Source organism: Mauremys mutica, chromosome 1 (genome assembly GCF_020497125.1).
Source record: "Mauremys mutica isolate MM-2020 ecotype Southern chromosome 1, ASM2049712v1, whole genome shotgun sequence".
Taxonomy (NCBI): Eukaryota; Metazoa; Chordata; order Testudines; family Geoemydidae; genus Mauremys; species Mauremys mutica.
In genome coordinates this window covers 209,757,043-209,769,643 of record NC_059072.1, presented here as the reverse complement: position 1 = coordinate 209,769,643, position 12,601 = coordinate 209,757,043, and the positions used below count along the sequence as shown (strand labels likewise).

Sequence of the window (12,601 nt, the reverse complement as noted above, 5' to 3'; positions counted from 1 at the left end):
CTATCTTAGAGCTAGGAAGTTGTTCCTGATATCTAACCTAAATCTCCAATAACTTCTTGTCCTAACTTCAGCAGTCAGGGAGAACAAATTATCATTGTCCTCTTTTTAATAGCCCTTAATGTATTTGGAAACTATTATTAGCCCCCCCACCCCCAAGTCATCTTTTCTCAAGCCAAAATATACTCACTTTTTTCTAAATTTTCTATCATTTTTGTTTCTCTCCCTTGGACACTGTCCAATTTGTTCATATTTTTCTTAAAGGGTGGCACCCAAAACTGAATCAAATACTCCAGCTGAGTTCTCACCAGTGCCGTGGGACAATTACTGTCCTTGTCTTACAAATGATAGTCCTGTTAACACATCTCAAAATGATATTAGCTTTTTTGCAACTGCATTACATTGTTGGCCTCATATTTTCTGCAGAATTACTGCCTAGCCAGTTATTCCCCATTTTGTAGCTGTGTGTTTGATTTTTTTCCCCTTCTTAAGTGACATCCTTTGCACTTGTCTTTATTGAATTTCATCTTGTCAATTTCAGACTAATTCTCCACTTTGTCAAAATCATTTTGAATTTTAATCCTGTCCTCTGAAGTACTTGCAACTCCTCCCAGCTTCGTGTCATCTGCACATTTTATAAGCAGAAGGCTGGGCAGCAATTTCCCCAACACAGGACAGGAGAGCAAGAAAGAAGGGAATCTCAAATAAAGAAACAGCATTTCGACTTCCCCTAGGGTGATCTTCTGGTCAGGGAAGAAAGTCCTGGCTTGCAGCTTCTTGAACAGGCCAGTGTTCCGAAAGATGTGTGCATCATACACCTTTCCAGACCAGCCTGCGTTAATGTCTGTGAAATGCCCATGGTGATCCACAAGTGCCTGGAGAACCATAGAGAAATATCACTTCCGATTAACATACTCGGTGGCTAGATGGGTTGGTGCCGGAATTGGAATATGCGTGCCAGCTATCGCACCTCTGTAGTTAGGGAAGCCCATTTCTGCAAAGCCATCCACAATGTCATGCACATTGCCTAAAGTCACAGTCTTTCAGAGCAGGATGCAATTAATGTCCCTACACACTTCCGTCAACACGAGTCCACCGGTTGACTTTCCCATTCTGAACTGGTTAGCGACCGATTGGTAGCAGTCTGCAGTAGCCAGCTTCCACAGTGCAATCGCCACATGCTTCTCCAATGGCAGCTCTCATTCTCGTGTCCTTGTGCTGCAGGGCTGGGGATGAGCTCATCACACCGTCTCATAAATGTGGCTTTCCTCATCCAAAAGTTCTGCAGCCACTGCTTATCATCCCAGACGTGCATCACAATGTGATCCCACCACTCAGTGCTTGTTTCCTGAGCCCAAAAGCGACGTTCTACTGTGGTCAGCACCTTCATGAATGCCACAAGCAATCTTGTGTTGTAGCTACTACACGTGGCAAGATCAATGTTGAACTCCTATTGCCTCTGTAGTTTAAGGAATAACTCCACTGCCACTTGTGACGTGTTAGTCAGAGCAAGCAACATACTGGTCAACAGCTTGGGATCCATTCCTACAGACTGAAGAGGCAGAGCGCACAGTACATAAACCATTGAAAGCTGGCACCAAATGCAGACGGAAGCACAGAGGTTGCTGGGATGTGAAGCAATGCATCATGGGGCCTTGGGACAGGACCCAGGATGCAGGGGCGGCTCCAGGCACCAGCGCAGCAAGCGTGTGCCTGGGGCAGTAAGATGCGGGGGGCGGCCTGCCGGTCCCTGCGAGGGCGGCAGTCAGGCAGCCTTCAGCGGCATTTCTGTGGGAGGTCCGCTGGTCCCGCGGTTTCGACAGCAATTTGGCGGTGGGTACGCCGAAGGTGCGGGACCGGCAGATCACCCACAGAGCTGCCGCCGAATCTGCGTGACCAGTGGACCTCCCACAAAAACGCCACTGAAGGCTGCCTGACTGCCGTGCTTGAGGCAGCAAAAAACAGAGAGCCGCCCCTGCCAGGATGGCCCACGAGCCCTTCCACCTTCCCACAACTCTTAGCATCAGAAAAGGAAGAGATGCTCTGTGGGCTAGCTGCCCAGAATGCACTGCTCTGAATGCTGCTGCAAGTGCCACAAGTGTGAACACGCTATTGCGCAGGCAGCTGACAGCATGAACACACAACAGTGCTTTCCCTTCAGTGCTCTCTGAGCGGTGCTGTAACTGCCGGCACTGTAACTCTGCCAGTGTAGACATACCCTAAGATAAACCGAGTTAAAGCCACTTTAAATCTAAATAAAAGTGTCCACACAGAGTTCCAAGGTGAATTAAGCTAAATCAAATTAAGAGCACTTTAATTCTGAATAGGATCTTCCATAAAGGGGTTTAATGTGGTTTCACTAATCCACTTTGAAAGTTAATTCAGATTAGCTTCCCTGAATGCCTCCATGTAGCCAAGCCCTTAATGTTAATTGAGTTAGGGCTTGTCTAGGTTTACAGTTAGTGGAGGACAGGCTGGAGTATAAATTTACACCACATAATAACTATCCATGTGTAACCGGCTGCCCCACACTAAAAGCTGCCTAGTGCACTTTGATCTACCCTGCTTTGAAATGGGTACTGTTAGTGTGGGGCAGCCACATCCACATGGGCAGTTGGTATGCAGCACACTAGTGTAAGGTAGATTTAAACCCCAGTCTGCAACACAGGAACTGTTCCTCTTGATAAGCCCTTAGTGTTAATTAAGGAATCTTCTTGGGACAAGTCCCATACTCTATGCTCAATAGAACACACTCTCATTGTCCCCAAATACACAACCATTAATAATAAATAAAAGGAATTAGAGATCACTGCGACTCTTGTGCCATGTTTTCCTTCCTATGGTTATAGTCAATGGGGAAAGAGCTGCACTTTTTAATATCATACAAGAGTTTACATGAGGCACGGTTTCCAAATGGCCAGAGAAATAATTTTATTAAAGAGACAATAAACCAGGCAAACATCCTGAAGTTATTAAAACAAAAATATCTGTGTATTGACTATAAGGAAGAGGACTAGAGAAAATACAGATTGCAAGTGTTCCCACTTGAGACATGAGACTTGCTACAGGTAAAAGTCTAACTCCTTTTCTCACAATAAGTAATGCCTTGCTTCTTGAATAACTCACCTGCTTTCAGTGAGAATGGTCAATAAGTTAGGTACTAGTGAAAGTGAGCAAGGATGCCCGGATTTGGACCCTACTGAAATTAGATTGATCAGAAGAATGGCTTCTACACTGATGGCTTCTACACTGATGGGCACAAAAAGAGCTTGAATCTCATCTAAAACGAGTGTACATCAGAAGTAACTGGATTCAATTCAGTGGAGTTATGTGATGTAAAACCAATATGAGTGAGACCAGAATCCAGACCCAATGAGCCACCAAATAAAAAACTGCAGCTGCTGGTCTTCTGTAGCCACAGGAGACGGTGAGAAACTAAAATAACAACATATTTGAAAAATAATTGGAGGCCTTCCTTTGTCTATAACAACATACCAACATCTTCTGTCACAAAAAAAATCACAAAACAGGTTTTCTACTTTTACAAATGGTCAACAGAGCACACAAAACATTTACTGGTTTATTGAAATAAATACTATCGTATCAGTCACTGCGTGCTCAGGCCTGCCCTCCTGCACCCCAGTATATGTACATTATGCTGCAGCCATCTTGCTACGGCAACTCTGAAATTCAAACTTTATAGCCCGTGAGCTTTCCCATATTTGAAACCTCAGTGCCAAACACTGATGCTCCTGACCAGATAGTATTATGCACAAAGCCAACTCCAAGTGACCCAAATCTGGCAAGTGGTTTTGGTCATGGCAAGTCATTTTGTTCATGCAGCATTTATAACTCACAAAAGTGTAGTTATTCTTTTTGCAAAAGCTGCTTAATTGTCACATGTTGTAGCTGTGCAACATATCTGGCAGATAGCAATACAGTATATACATATAAATGTGTTATGCACATAGATTCATTAACATTATTGGCGTATGTAAACATCCCTCTTTCCATAGCATTTAGAGCATTGTGTTTATTTGGATCTAAGTATTTTACAAATGAGCATCAACATTAACCTCTTGCTCCCTAAACCAAAAGGGTTTGAGCTGCCTGCGGCTGCATTGCTCCCAGATCAGAGAAGCTGAGCCTCATCTTGCTCAACAGGGACACCCGCTGGTCATTGAAGTGAAACATTGATAGAGCTCAGAGGGAGTGACAGTTGTGAGGCTGCAGGGAGATGCCTCAAAAAAAAAAAAGACTCAACCATCTAATAAATACAATATTATATATATTAAGTCTCATTTTTAATGTTACCAAATTGCTTCTAAATAAAGCAGCAAACTGAGGCTAATTGTTCTTAAGAATCTTACTACCCCTGCAAAATTACAATATTGAAAACCTCATATTGCTTTCATATGAAAGGAATGGATGCTTTTATGTTTTCAGATGCTTTTTTCTATTTGAAAGTAGAGTGCAGAGAAAAGAGCCTAGTCCTGATGGAAAATTAGAAAATCATAAAATCCATGTAGCGCTCGTGGTTACAGTTAAAGGCAAACTGATCTATCTATAGACTAGCGCTTTAACTCTTCCTAGAAGAAGAATATTTGTAAACAGGGGCATCATTTCAGAAAAATTCTAGTGGGAGGCAAAGTTGTGTCAGCATATAGAACATTCTATGTGATTATGTTATACCCTGCAAAGCTGGGGCTGGAGGGAAACGGAAGACATAAGGAAGCAAATAGACCTATGAAAGTTGAGGGGGCAACTGCCCCCTGAATCCCCTAACAAATGATGCCCTGGTTAGTAAATTACTCAGAGAGTTTTATATTTTTTTAAAATGAGCAATGTTGTTATTGGTTAATTTTGGTCAGCTGGCTAAAGGAGGGATTGATTTTTGTCACAGGTAAAAAATTCATGGTGTTTCTTTGATATCCCTTTTAGATTCCTCACAATGTTCCAGAATGGTCTGTTTATCAACGTTGGTATTTCTGGAAGATGGATTTCTCTGTGAAGCCCCAATAGGAATGCTTATTCCCACCAACAAGACCCTTGAACTCTGGAGTACTGTCTTCAGAGCTCTCTTTTCTTTAGGGCCTAATCCCATTCCTCTCAAACGCCATTGCAAACCTTCCATTGACTTTAGTAGCATAGGAAAACGGCACTGAAGTACACCTCACCTCCCAGAAAAGGACACACCACCATTCTAAATAGCTCTTCTTCCCAAATCAGATGCTAAAAAGCAGAAGCAGCACTGAAGAAAGACACACAGAAGAGCAGGAGATCAGAATATTCCACTGCTGCAGTAACTTTTATTTTGTATTCTTCTTGCCTGTTCACAAAAACACATTTAACTGCAAATTATACAGCTTGGTCTGTGTGTCAGTGCAAATCTGCTAGAGTTGCCCTGTCGCACACTTGTCTCTGAGATTATAAAATGTTTTAATTTGTTATTTAATGGATAGTAAAAAGCGCTCATTTAGGACTTGATCTGAAGCCCCTCAAAGACAATGGATTCCCCTTAATGTCAATGAACTTCATATCAGGCCCCTTTATTGTACTTAGCATTGTACAAACAGCTGACTAAAGCACTTGATTATGCCAAGCAGAGACAGCCAGGCTCAGGGTCTCTTATCTATAAAAGTTCTCCATGCTCACAAGCCAAGGGAAAGCGTAATTAATGTCCCTGTGGACATCTTCAGGAAAACAGTGAGCTCTTAAGCTAATTGTTATTATTTATATAGGGACTGACCCAGCAAAAGCACTTACACATGCATGTGACTTTAAGCACACGAGTGGTCCCACTGAAGTGGGACCTTAGTACTCAATGTATGCTAGATTATGGTCTTTTTATTCTGGCACATCACAACTTCTTCCTAATGAGGTCTCCGATATACAACATTAGCTTATAACATACTTCTTACACATAAACAATCCCGATGAAGCTCTTCATTATAGTTCTTTTCTATGCGCCGAGTTTGTGTCTTTCTCTGTCTGGGCTCCATTAGTAAATCATTTTAATGCAATTAACCCAATTCAAATTGAACTATAGCACTGCTGATGCGATAGTATATGGTTTTAAAAAGTAAACTAATTGGGTAGCATGATGCTGTAGGAGATGGGAGATGTGGATACAGAAGAGATTATTGGGGGTCTGATTTTGTGGCCCACACATTAGGAACATGATGAAGAGAAAGGAAGAAAGGGGAGGATGAGACAGGAAAGCAGGGAGAGGTGATGGTGGCCTTTGGTTGTAGGAGCATCACCTGTTGGGCAAACCACAGAATGTTCTTGGCGGAAGCTGCCCATTCTGCAAGTGTGGTGGATCCTTCTTCAGGAAGGGTAAACCTCAGTGGAAAAAGAAAAACCACACAGACACACAAATTCAGATGCTGAGGAGAGGACACTATGGCAAAGAACCCGCTCCTCAGCATTATCTAGACAATTATCCCTTTCTGTTCTCAAGGAACAACATTATTACAGAGGTACTTAGAATGTAGTCAGACCTTCAGAACATATCAGATATGTATCAAGTACAATCTCAGGCTAAAGGAAACAAAGTCATTTAATTTTCATATTTTCTCGCACAATGAGTAAAATCCTGTGGTCCTGTGTTGTTCTACATGGGGCACTTGAATCCATATTGTTGCACATAACTGATAATGTATGTACTTTGTTTAGTTGCCTAAAATGGATATATAGGTGTCAAAATATGGATTTAGGTGCTAAATTTTAGACACTCATTTAGTGACAGCTACAGTCTGGCTGTAGTGATAACCCCCAGGGATGTTAGAGGAGGAAAAATGAACTGCATGAGCTTTTTCTTTCTAAACATCATTCAGCCACTGAGCTGTCATGAAGTCCACTACTAATAATCATGTCAACTGTCTAGGGCTGGACAATTCCCATGCTACATGAAAACTGGGCCTTCGGTCCTTATCTTCTGAAGTCAATACGAGTTTTACCTGAGGAAGGGCTAAGCAAAAACCAAGTAAGAACTTAAAGATTTGGCTCAGAGTTTGTTATTTACCAATTCAACTTGTTTGCAAATAGGGTTGACACCTTCATGTCCCAACTCTATTATATTTATTTGACCCTATAATTAAGTAAAAACAAGTTGAATTGACATCACATATATTTGCCTGGCAACAGATTTTGAGGTTACAAGGAGATGACGTCACTATAGTATCAAGAGAAGGGGAAGGAATCTTGGGTGTGAGAGAAAGCTTTTGTTAAAACACAAATATCTTCTAGGAGACCTATTGTCACAATAATAGCTCTTGCATTGTGATGGAAAAGGGACACAGGAATAAATGTATCCCAAGTTTTTCTCTCACTATAAATATTCTCTTTTTTCTAAGTTGGCTCTGGTGTGAAAGTCTTTCTTTAAATCCCCCCTCTCTTCTTATCAAAGAGAGGGAGAGCAACAGCACAACCAATGAGTTGTTCAGTTTGGTATTATTCATCAATTGAGTACTGTCTAGCTTGAGACATTGGCTACTGTACAGTAAAAGCTTCAAGCAGCAGATCCTTAGCCTATGTAAATTGTCAGCGCTCTAGTGACTTCAGTGGAGCTAAGGCTCTGCCCCTTGATGTCATGTGGTGGGGAAAAGGGGAGAGACACTGAATACCAGCAGTTACCCTTAAAATGTTTCCAATACCTTTGATAACTAAATATGACTTCAGCTCATGCAGAATTCTCTATCCTAAGTACAGGATACTTTGTATATTTTGAGGTAATAGTATGTAGTTATCAAAGATAAAACTGAAAATGTATTAGGGCAACCACTATAATTTTAGATTATTAATGGTTCAGATAATCAGGGGAATTTTCTATATAATTAATATGGAGACACGATCCTGTTGTGGATAATGAAGAATTTTAGATAATGAAGCTTGGACAGACAAAAAGACACACAAAAATGTTCCTTTGGGTGGGGGTGGGGGTGGTGGTCTTGTACAAACTAGTTAAGTGATAATGCTCAGTACACACACTTATGTCATGTTCAAACCATTCAACAGATATGAAAAGAATCACCATCAGAATGAAATAATGAATCCATCTAATCCAATGATCTCATCGTGGTCCTTCAGTCGTGGTCCTGGCATTTGACTATGAGCTACATAGCTCATAACAATTTGATTCACTCTTCATCCACAGCTTTATGAGTTCTTATTTAAAACTGGCCATCAATGACAAGATACTCTCCAGCAGACAGGGGCTACCCTTTTCAGTCTATACCACCTATCTATCACTAATATCTACAAGTGTCTGTGTACATTTGGCCCCAGTCATTTTCTACTTTTACTGATTTATATCCTGCTCCATAATTCAGCTGAGTATATGCCTGCTACTTGTCGCTACTTCCCATAGTACTCCTGGGGCAGTAATGGTCAAGGACATTGGCTCTGCCTGGTCGACCACAGTAATGCATATATAAGCCATGGAAATGCTCACTTCCCAATTTCAGGCCACTTAATCTGTTTCTTTATATTAGAGAAAGTCGTTGGGGACTCCTTGAGCATGCTCAAGGGATTCCCTGTGATGTAACTGTCAAAAGCCTGGTTGCTTTATATGGCAATTGTTCAAGACAGATTAGATGGCATACAACAGATGGGCTGCATTCTGGATTTGACTACCCACTCCCAACCCCATCCTCTGCCCCTCCTATACATCATTGTGCAATGACGTTCAGATTACTGCTGGAGTAACTATTGGACTTTAGCCAGATTCCAGGTGGGTGTCAGTGCTGATTTGAAGCTGGACTGAATCTGGCATTATGAGCCATGGAAGAAGCTTCCATGAGCTCTCTACTTCTTTGGCTTTGACTATCTCACATGGAACACCTGTTTAGGTTGATCTGGGTGCAGGGAAGAGATTCTGTAGCAGGTTGACTATCCTACTCAGTATATCGCCATTAATAGGATCCAAGATCCAAATAAATTTACATAGTTTCCATGTTGTGGAAGGCTATAGGTATTTATTGTTCAACTGACCCTCCCAAAAGCTAACTGTTTAAGAGTAGAGCCAGCTTTAACTACAAATAAAGTAATCTGCCACTTAGGGGCACCGTTTTTTGAAACTTTGCAGAGACAACGGACTTCCAATAGTGGGGGGAGGGGGGACGGGGGTGTACATTGAGGGCAGTGGCTTCAGCGTATGTTACTGAGCATGCTCAGTCCATGTAAGCATGCTCAGTACAAGCCAAGCAGCAAATTGGGGGGCCATGTGACCCGACCCCTCCCTGCCCCCCACATCACCTCTGTTTGCATGCCAGGCAACCTCTGTAACTCATGGGCTAGGCCTATTTCCTTGTACAATAGTGGTCCTAGAGGGGAAGGCAACTGGTGGTCAGAACCTCCCTTGCAGAGAAGCAGCATGATCCAAGAATTAGTACACAACTGGGATTCAGGCTCTGCCATGGCCTTGTTGTAGGCAGATCAATTAACTCCCTTGTGCCTCAGATTTTTTATCTTTAAAACGGGGATATGATACTCACTTTGGATGAAGTACTTTGAGATCTATGGATAAAAAGTATTCCTACATATTGTTATTATTCTGGCAGCTCTGGGATCTGTTCCTCCTGAGGCCAGCCCAGTTTAAGAAGAGATTCAGTTTAAGAGGCTCCATTTTTAAATTGTAAACTGGTGCTTAGTTTCTAGTTTTTAATTAGTGCATTTTGTGACAGCTACAGTCTGCCTGTAATGATCACCCCCAGGATATTAAAGGAGAAAGAATGAACTGCATGACCTTTTTCTTTCTAAATGTCACTCAGACACCAAGTTGTGATGCAATCGACTACAAATAATCATTTGAACCATTTAGAGCTGGACAATTCCCATGCTTCGTTCGCTATCCAGTTCACTTTTCAATTATTTATTTGTAATTTCAGCTAAACCACAGTTAAAATTCTCCAGAACTTGTCTGCCAGATCAAGTAACATATATCCCCTACCATCAACGCAGTTCATTTTGAAAGGCAATATAATAAAATGACACAATAAGCAGTCGTATGCAGGAATGGAGCCATCCTGCTTCCCAATGTCAACTCTTGTAGAATATAGTATCTCCAGCTGATGGACCCCCGTTGTTCTCTCTGTGTGTCTTTATTGTTCATCGGCAAAAAAAATAAAACGCCCATCAGTCCTTATTCAGAGCAGAAGAAAGGCTGAGCCTGAAAATATACCCCCCAAAGTATCCTTTCAGGGGGAAAAAAGGGTTCATGTCTCCAGGGTTTTGTCTTCAGCACAGACCAGCAGATGGATGTCTTTGTTTTCACAATCAGCACAATCCAGGGTCTCAGTGTCTTTCGTTTTCTACCTCTCAGATCCAACCCAGCTTGATGAGCCCTGGTAGTAGGAATACTTTAATAGCGTGCTGGTGAGTTCTCAGTGGCTGGGGTTGCTTTCTGGGAGCAGTGTCCCGCCTCTCCTCATTGCAACTGGTGTCCCCCCTAGGAGTTGCACTCTTCACAATGGCAGGATAGGATGTAGCGGTAGGTAGCAGTGAGCCTCATGCCACCTGAGCAGCGCAACCTCATTGCTTTTAGCTTGGAGGTCTGGGGCCGGCAACAGTGGCAGGTAGAACGGAATGGTTGTTTTAGGACTGTGCTGAAGGAGACCATCGGCTCAGAGCGTGATATCTGACTGCAGCGTCCCTCGCAACGAGCCAGCAGCACCATCTGCAAGATAGAACAGAGAAGGGTTAAGAAACATACGCACACCCCATCTATGTAAGTGGGTGGCCAAGGAATACAGACATGGAGTTCATTCAAATGTAATTGAATTTAAGTGTCTCAGGATTAACTGGGAAACACATGGTAGTGGCTCTTGACTGTCTAGTATGATGCATAACAGTAATAATGGATTGTGCCCAGTCCAGATTGTTCAATGTTAAGTTGTATAAAGAAGAATCTCAACTTTCTTATTTTTTAAAGTAAGTTTCTAGACCTTTTCTTTGCAAGGATCACCTTAAAGAGGTAAATCAATATAATGTAATGAAGATATAATGTAATGAAAATATAAACCAATATAAACTCTTTGCTGGGTTTGAAAGCTTATCACTGACTTTTTCTAACAATATTAAAGGCCCACTGGTCTGTCTCTTCTTCCACTGAATGAACTGTGAATAGATGAAGACGTATTACAGACCTGGAAAGAACTAAAGAGCTTCCATGGTGATTACCCATTTATTTCCCTTCCAAACAATCTGCTGTCCAGCTGTGGAGAAGAGTAGAAACTGTGTTAGGCCCTGTCTAAAGGACAAAAAAAAGGGTGCTTTTTAAAACCGTGTTAGCTAACTCGAGTTAAGGGTTATTTTAAACCACAGTGGCTAACAGTTCATTTAGACACAGTCAGTATTTAACAACTTTAAAGCTACACCATGGCCAACCAGCATGATTTTACTGCTGGTAATTTGCTATGCCTACATGAGGTGTTTCAAACTAGATCAGCAAACTTTAGTTAGCCAAGACAGATTCATAGATTCCAAGTCCAGAAGGGACCACTGTGATCATCTAGTCTGATCACCTGTGTAACACAAGCCATTGAACTTCCCCAAAATTCCTACCTTTGTCTAGCTCCAACTTCCAGCCACCAGACTGTGTTATACCTTTCTCTGCTAGACTGAAGAGCCTTCTGTTATCAAATATCTGTTTCCCACGTAGGTTTTTATAGATTGCAATAAAATCACTCCCTAACATTCTCTTTGATACTAAATAGATTGAGTTCCCTGAGGCATATTTTCCAATTACTTATTCATTCTTGTTGCTCTTTTTCTGAACCTTCTTCAATTAACATTTTAACTTTAATTTTTCCCACAGAATCCTGAGAATGCCACTATGTCTTTTATCTGATTGCAAGAATTCTTTTTCAAAGATTAATAGAAAAGCATCTCAACTGAAATGTTACATGATCCGTCATGGGATACATTACCATGCGGTGAAGAATACCTGCAAATGATGGTGTTCTTAGCACTGGAATGTTTATACATTTTTGGCTCCACTGTGCTAAAAAAAACCCCTTTAATCTCACTACTCTCTGCCTAAACCTGCAGGTGTCGCCAGAAGCAGCAGAAAACAATGGAACTGGGAAACTTAACTGGGGACAGGATAAATATTACACAACTGCAAAGCAGAATTTTTTATGTGCCAGCAAGAAATCTATTCAGAGCTGACACTAATACTAGTCTTCCACAAAAAAGACACTTTTTTGCAATAAAACTGCATTGTAATTGTTTAGTTAGTCTAATAAATTTAACATAGTGATTTTAAAACAAAGCATCACATTCTTTGAAGATCATATAATTGCAAAATTTTGCTCAGGTATCAATGGGAAGATAGGCTTTCTAGTGCATGGTAATTTTTAAAACTATGTTTTTTCCTTACAGCCCCTATTTATAGGTTACAATGTAAACTTTAAGAGTGGCACTGCATCATGGGAATCATAAACTTTGTAGGGAAAAAAAGTAGTCAGAATTCACATTTAGATGGCCTTTTAAACTCCTGGACTAACCTGTAATTTAACCTCCTCCTCATAAATCCCAAACATCACCAGTATATTTTGGCAGGTGTGCAAATGAGCTGGAAATAGCATGTACTTTAAAAGCT

At 41.4% G+C, this 12,601-nt stretch overlaps 1 protein-coding gene across 4 annotated transcripts in view; it reads right to left on the bottom strand.

Annotated features, from left to right (window-relative positions):
* Nucleotides 1–6,142: 6,142 nt before the first annotated feature.
* The window catches only part of LOC123362237 (norrin cystine knot growth factor NDP), a 44,458-nt gene continuing 37,999 nt past the window's right edge, over nucleotides 6,143–12,601 (bottom strand). For all 4 annotated transcript variants that reach the window (XM_045002650.1, XM_045002651.1, XM_045002648.1 and 1 more), the window contains one exon: nucleotides 6,143–10,675. In XM_045002650.1, the coding sequence (XP_044858585.1) occupies nucleotides 10,448–10,675 (228 nt within the window). In that variant the 3' untranslated portion in view covers nucleotides 6,143–10,447. The remainder of the gene's footprint in view (nucleotides 10,676–12,601) is intronic.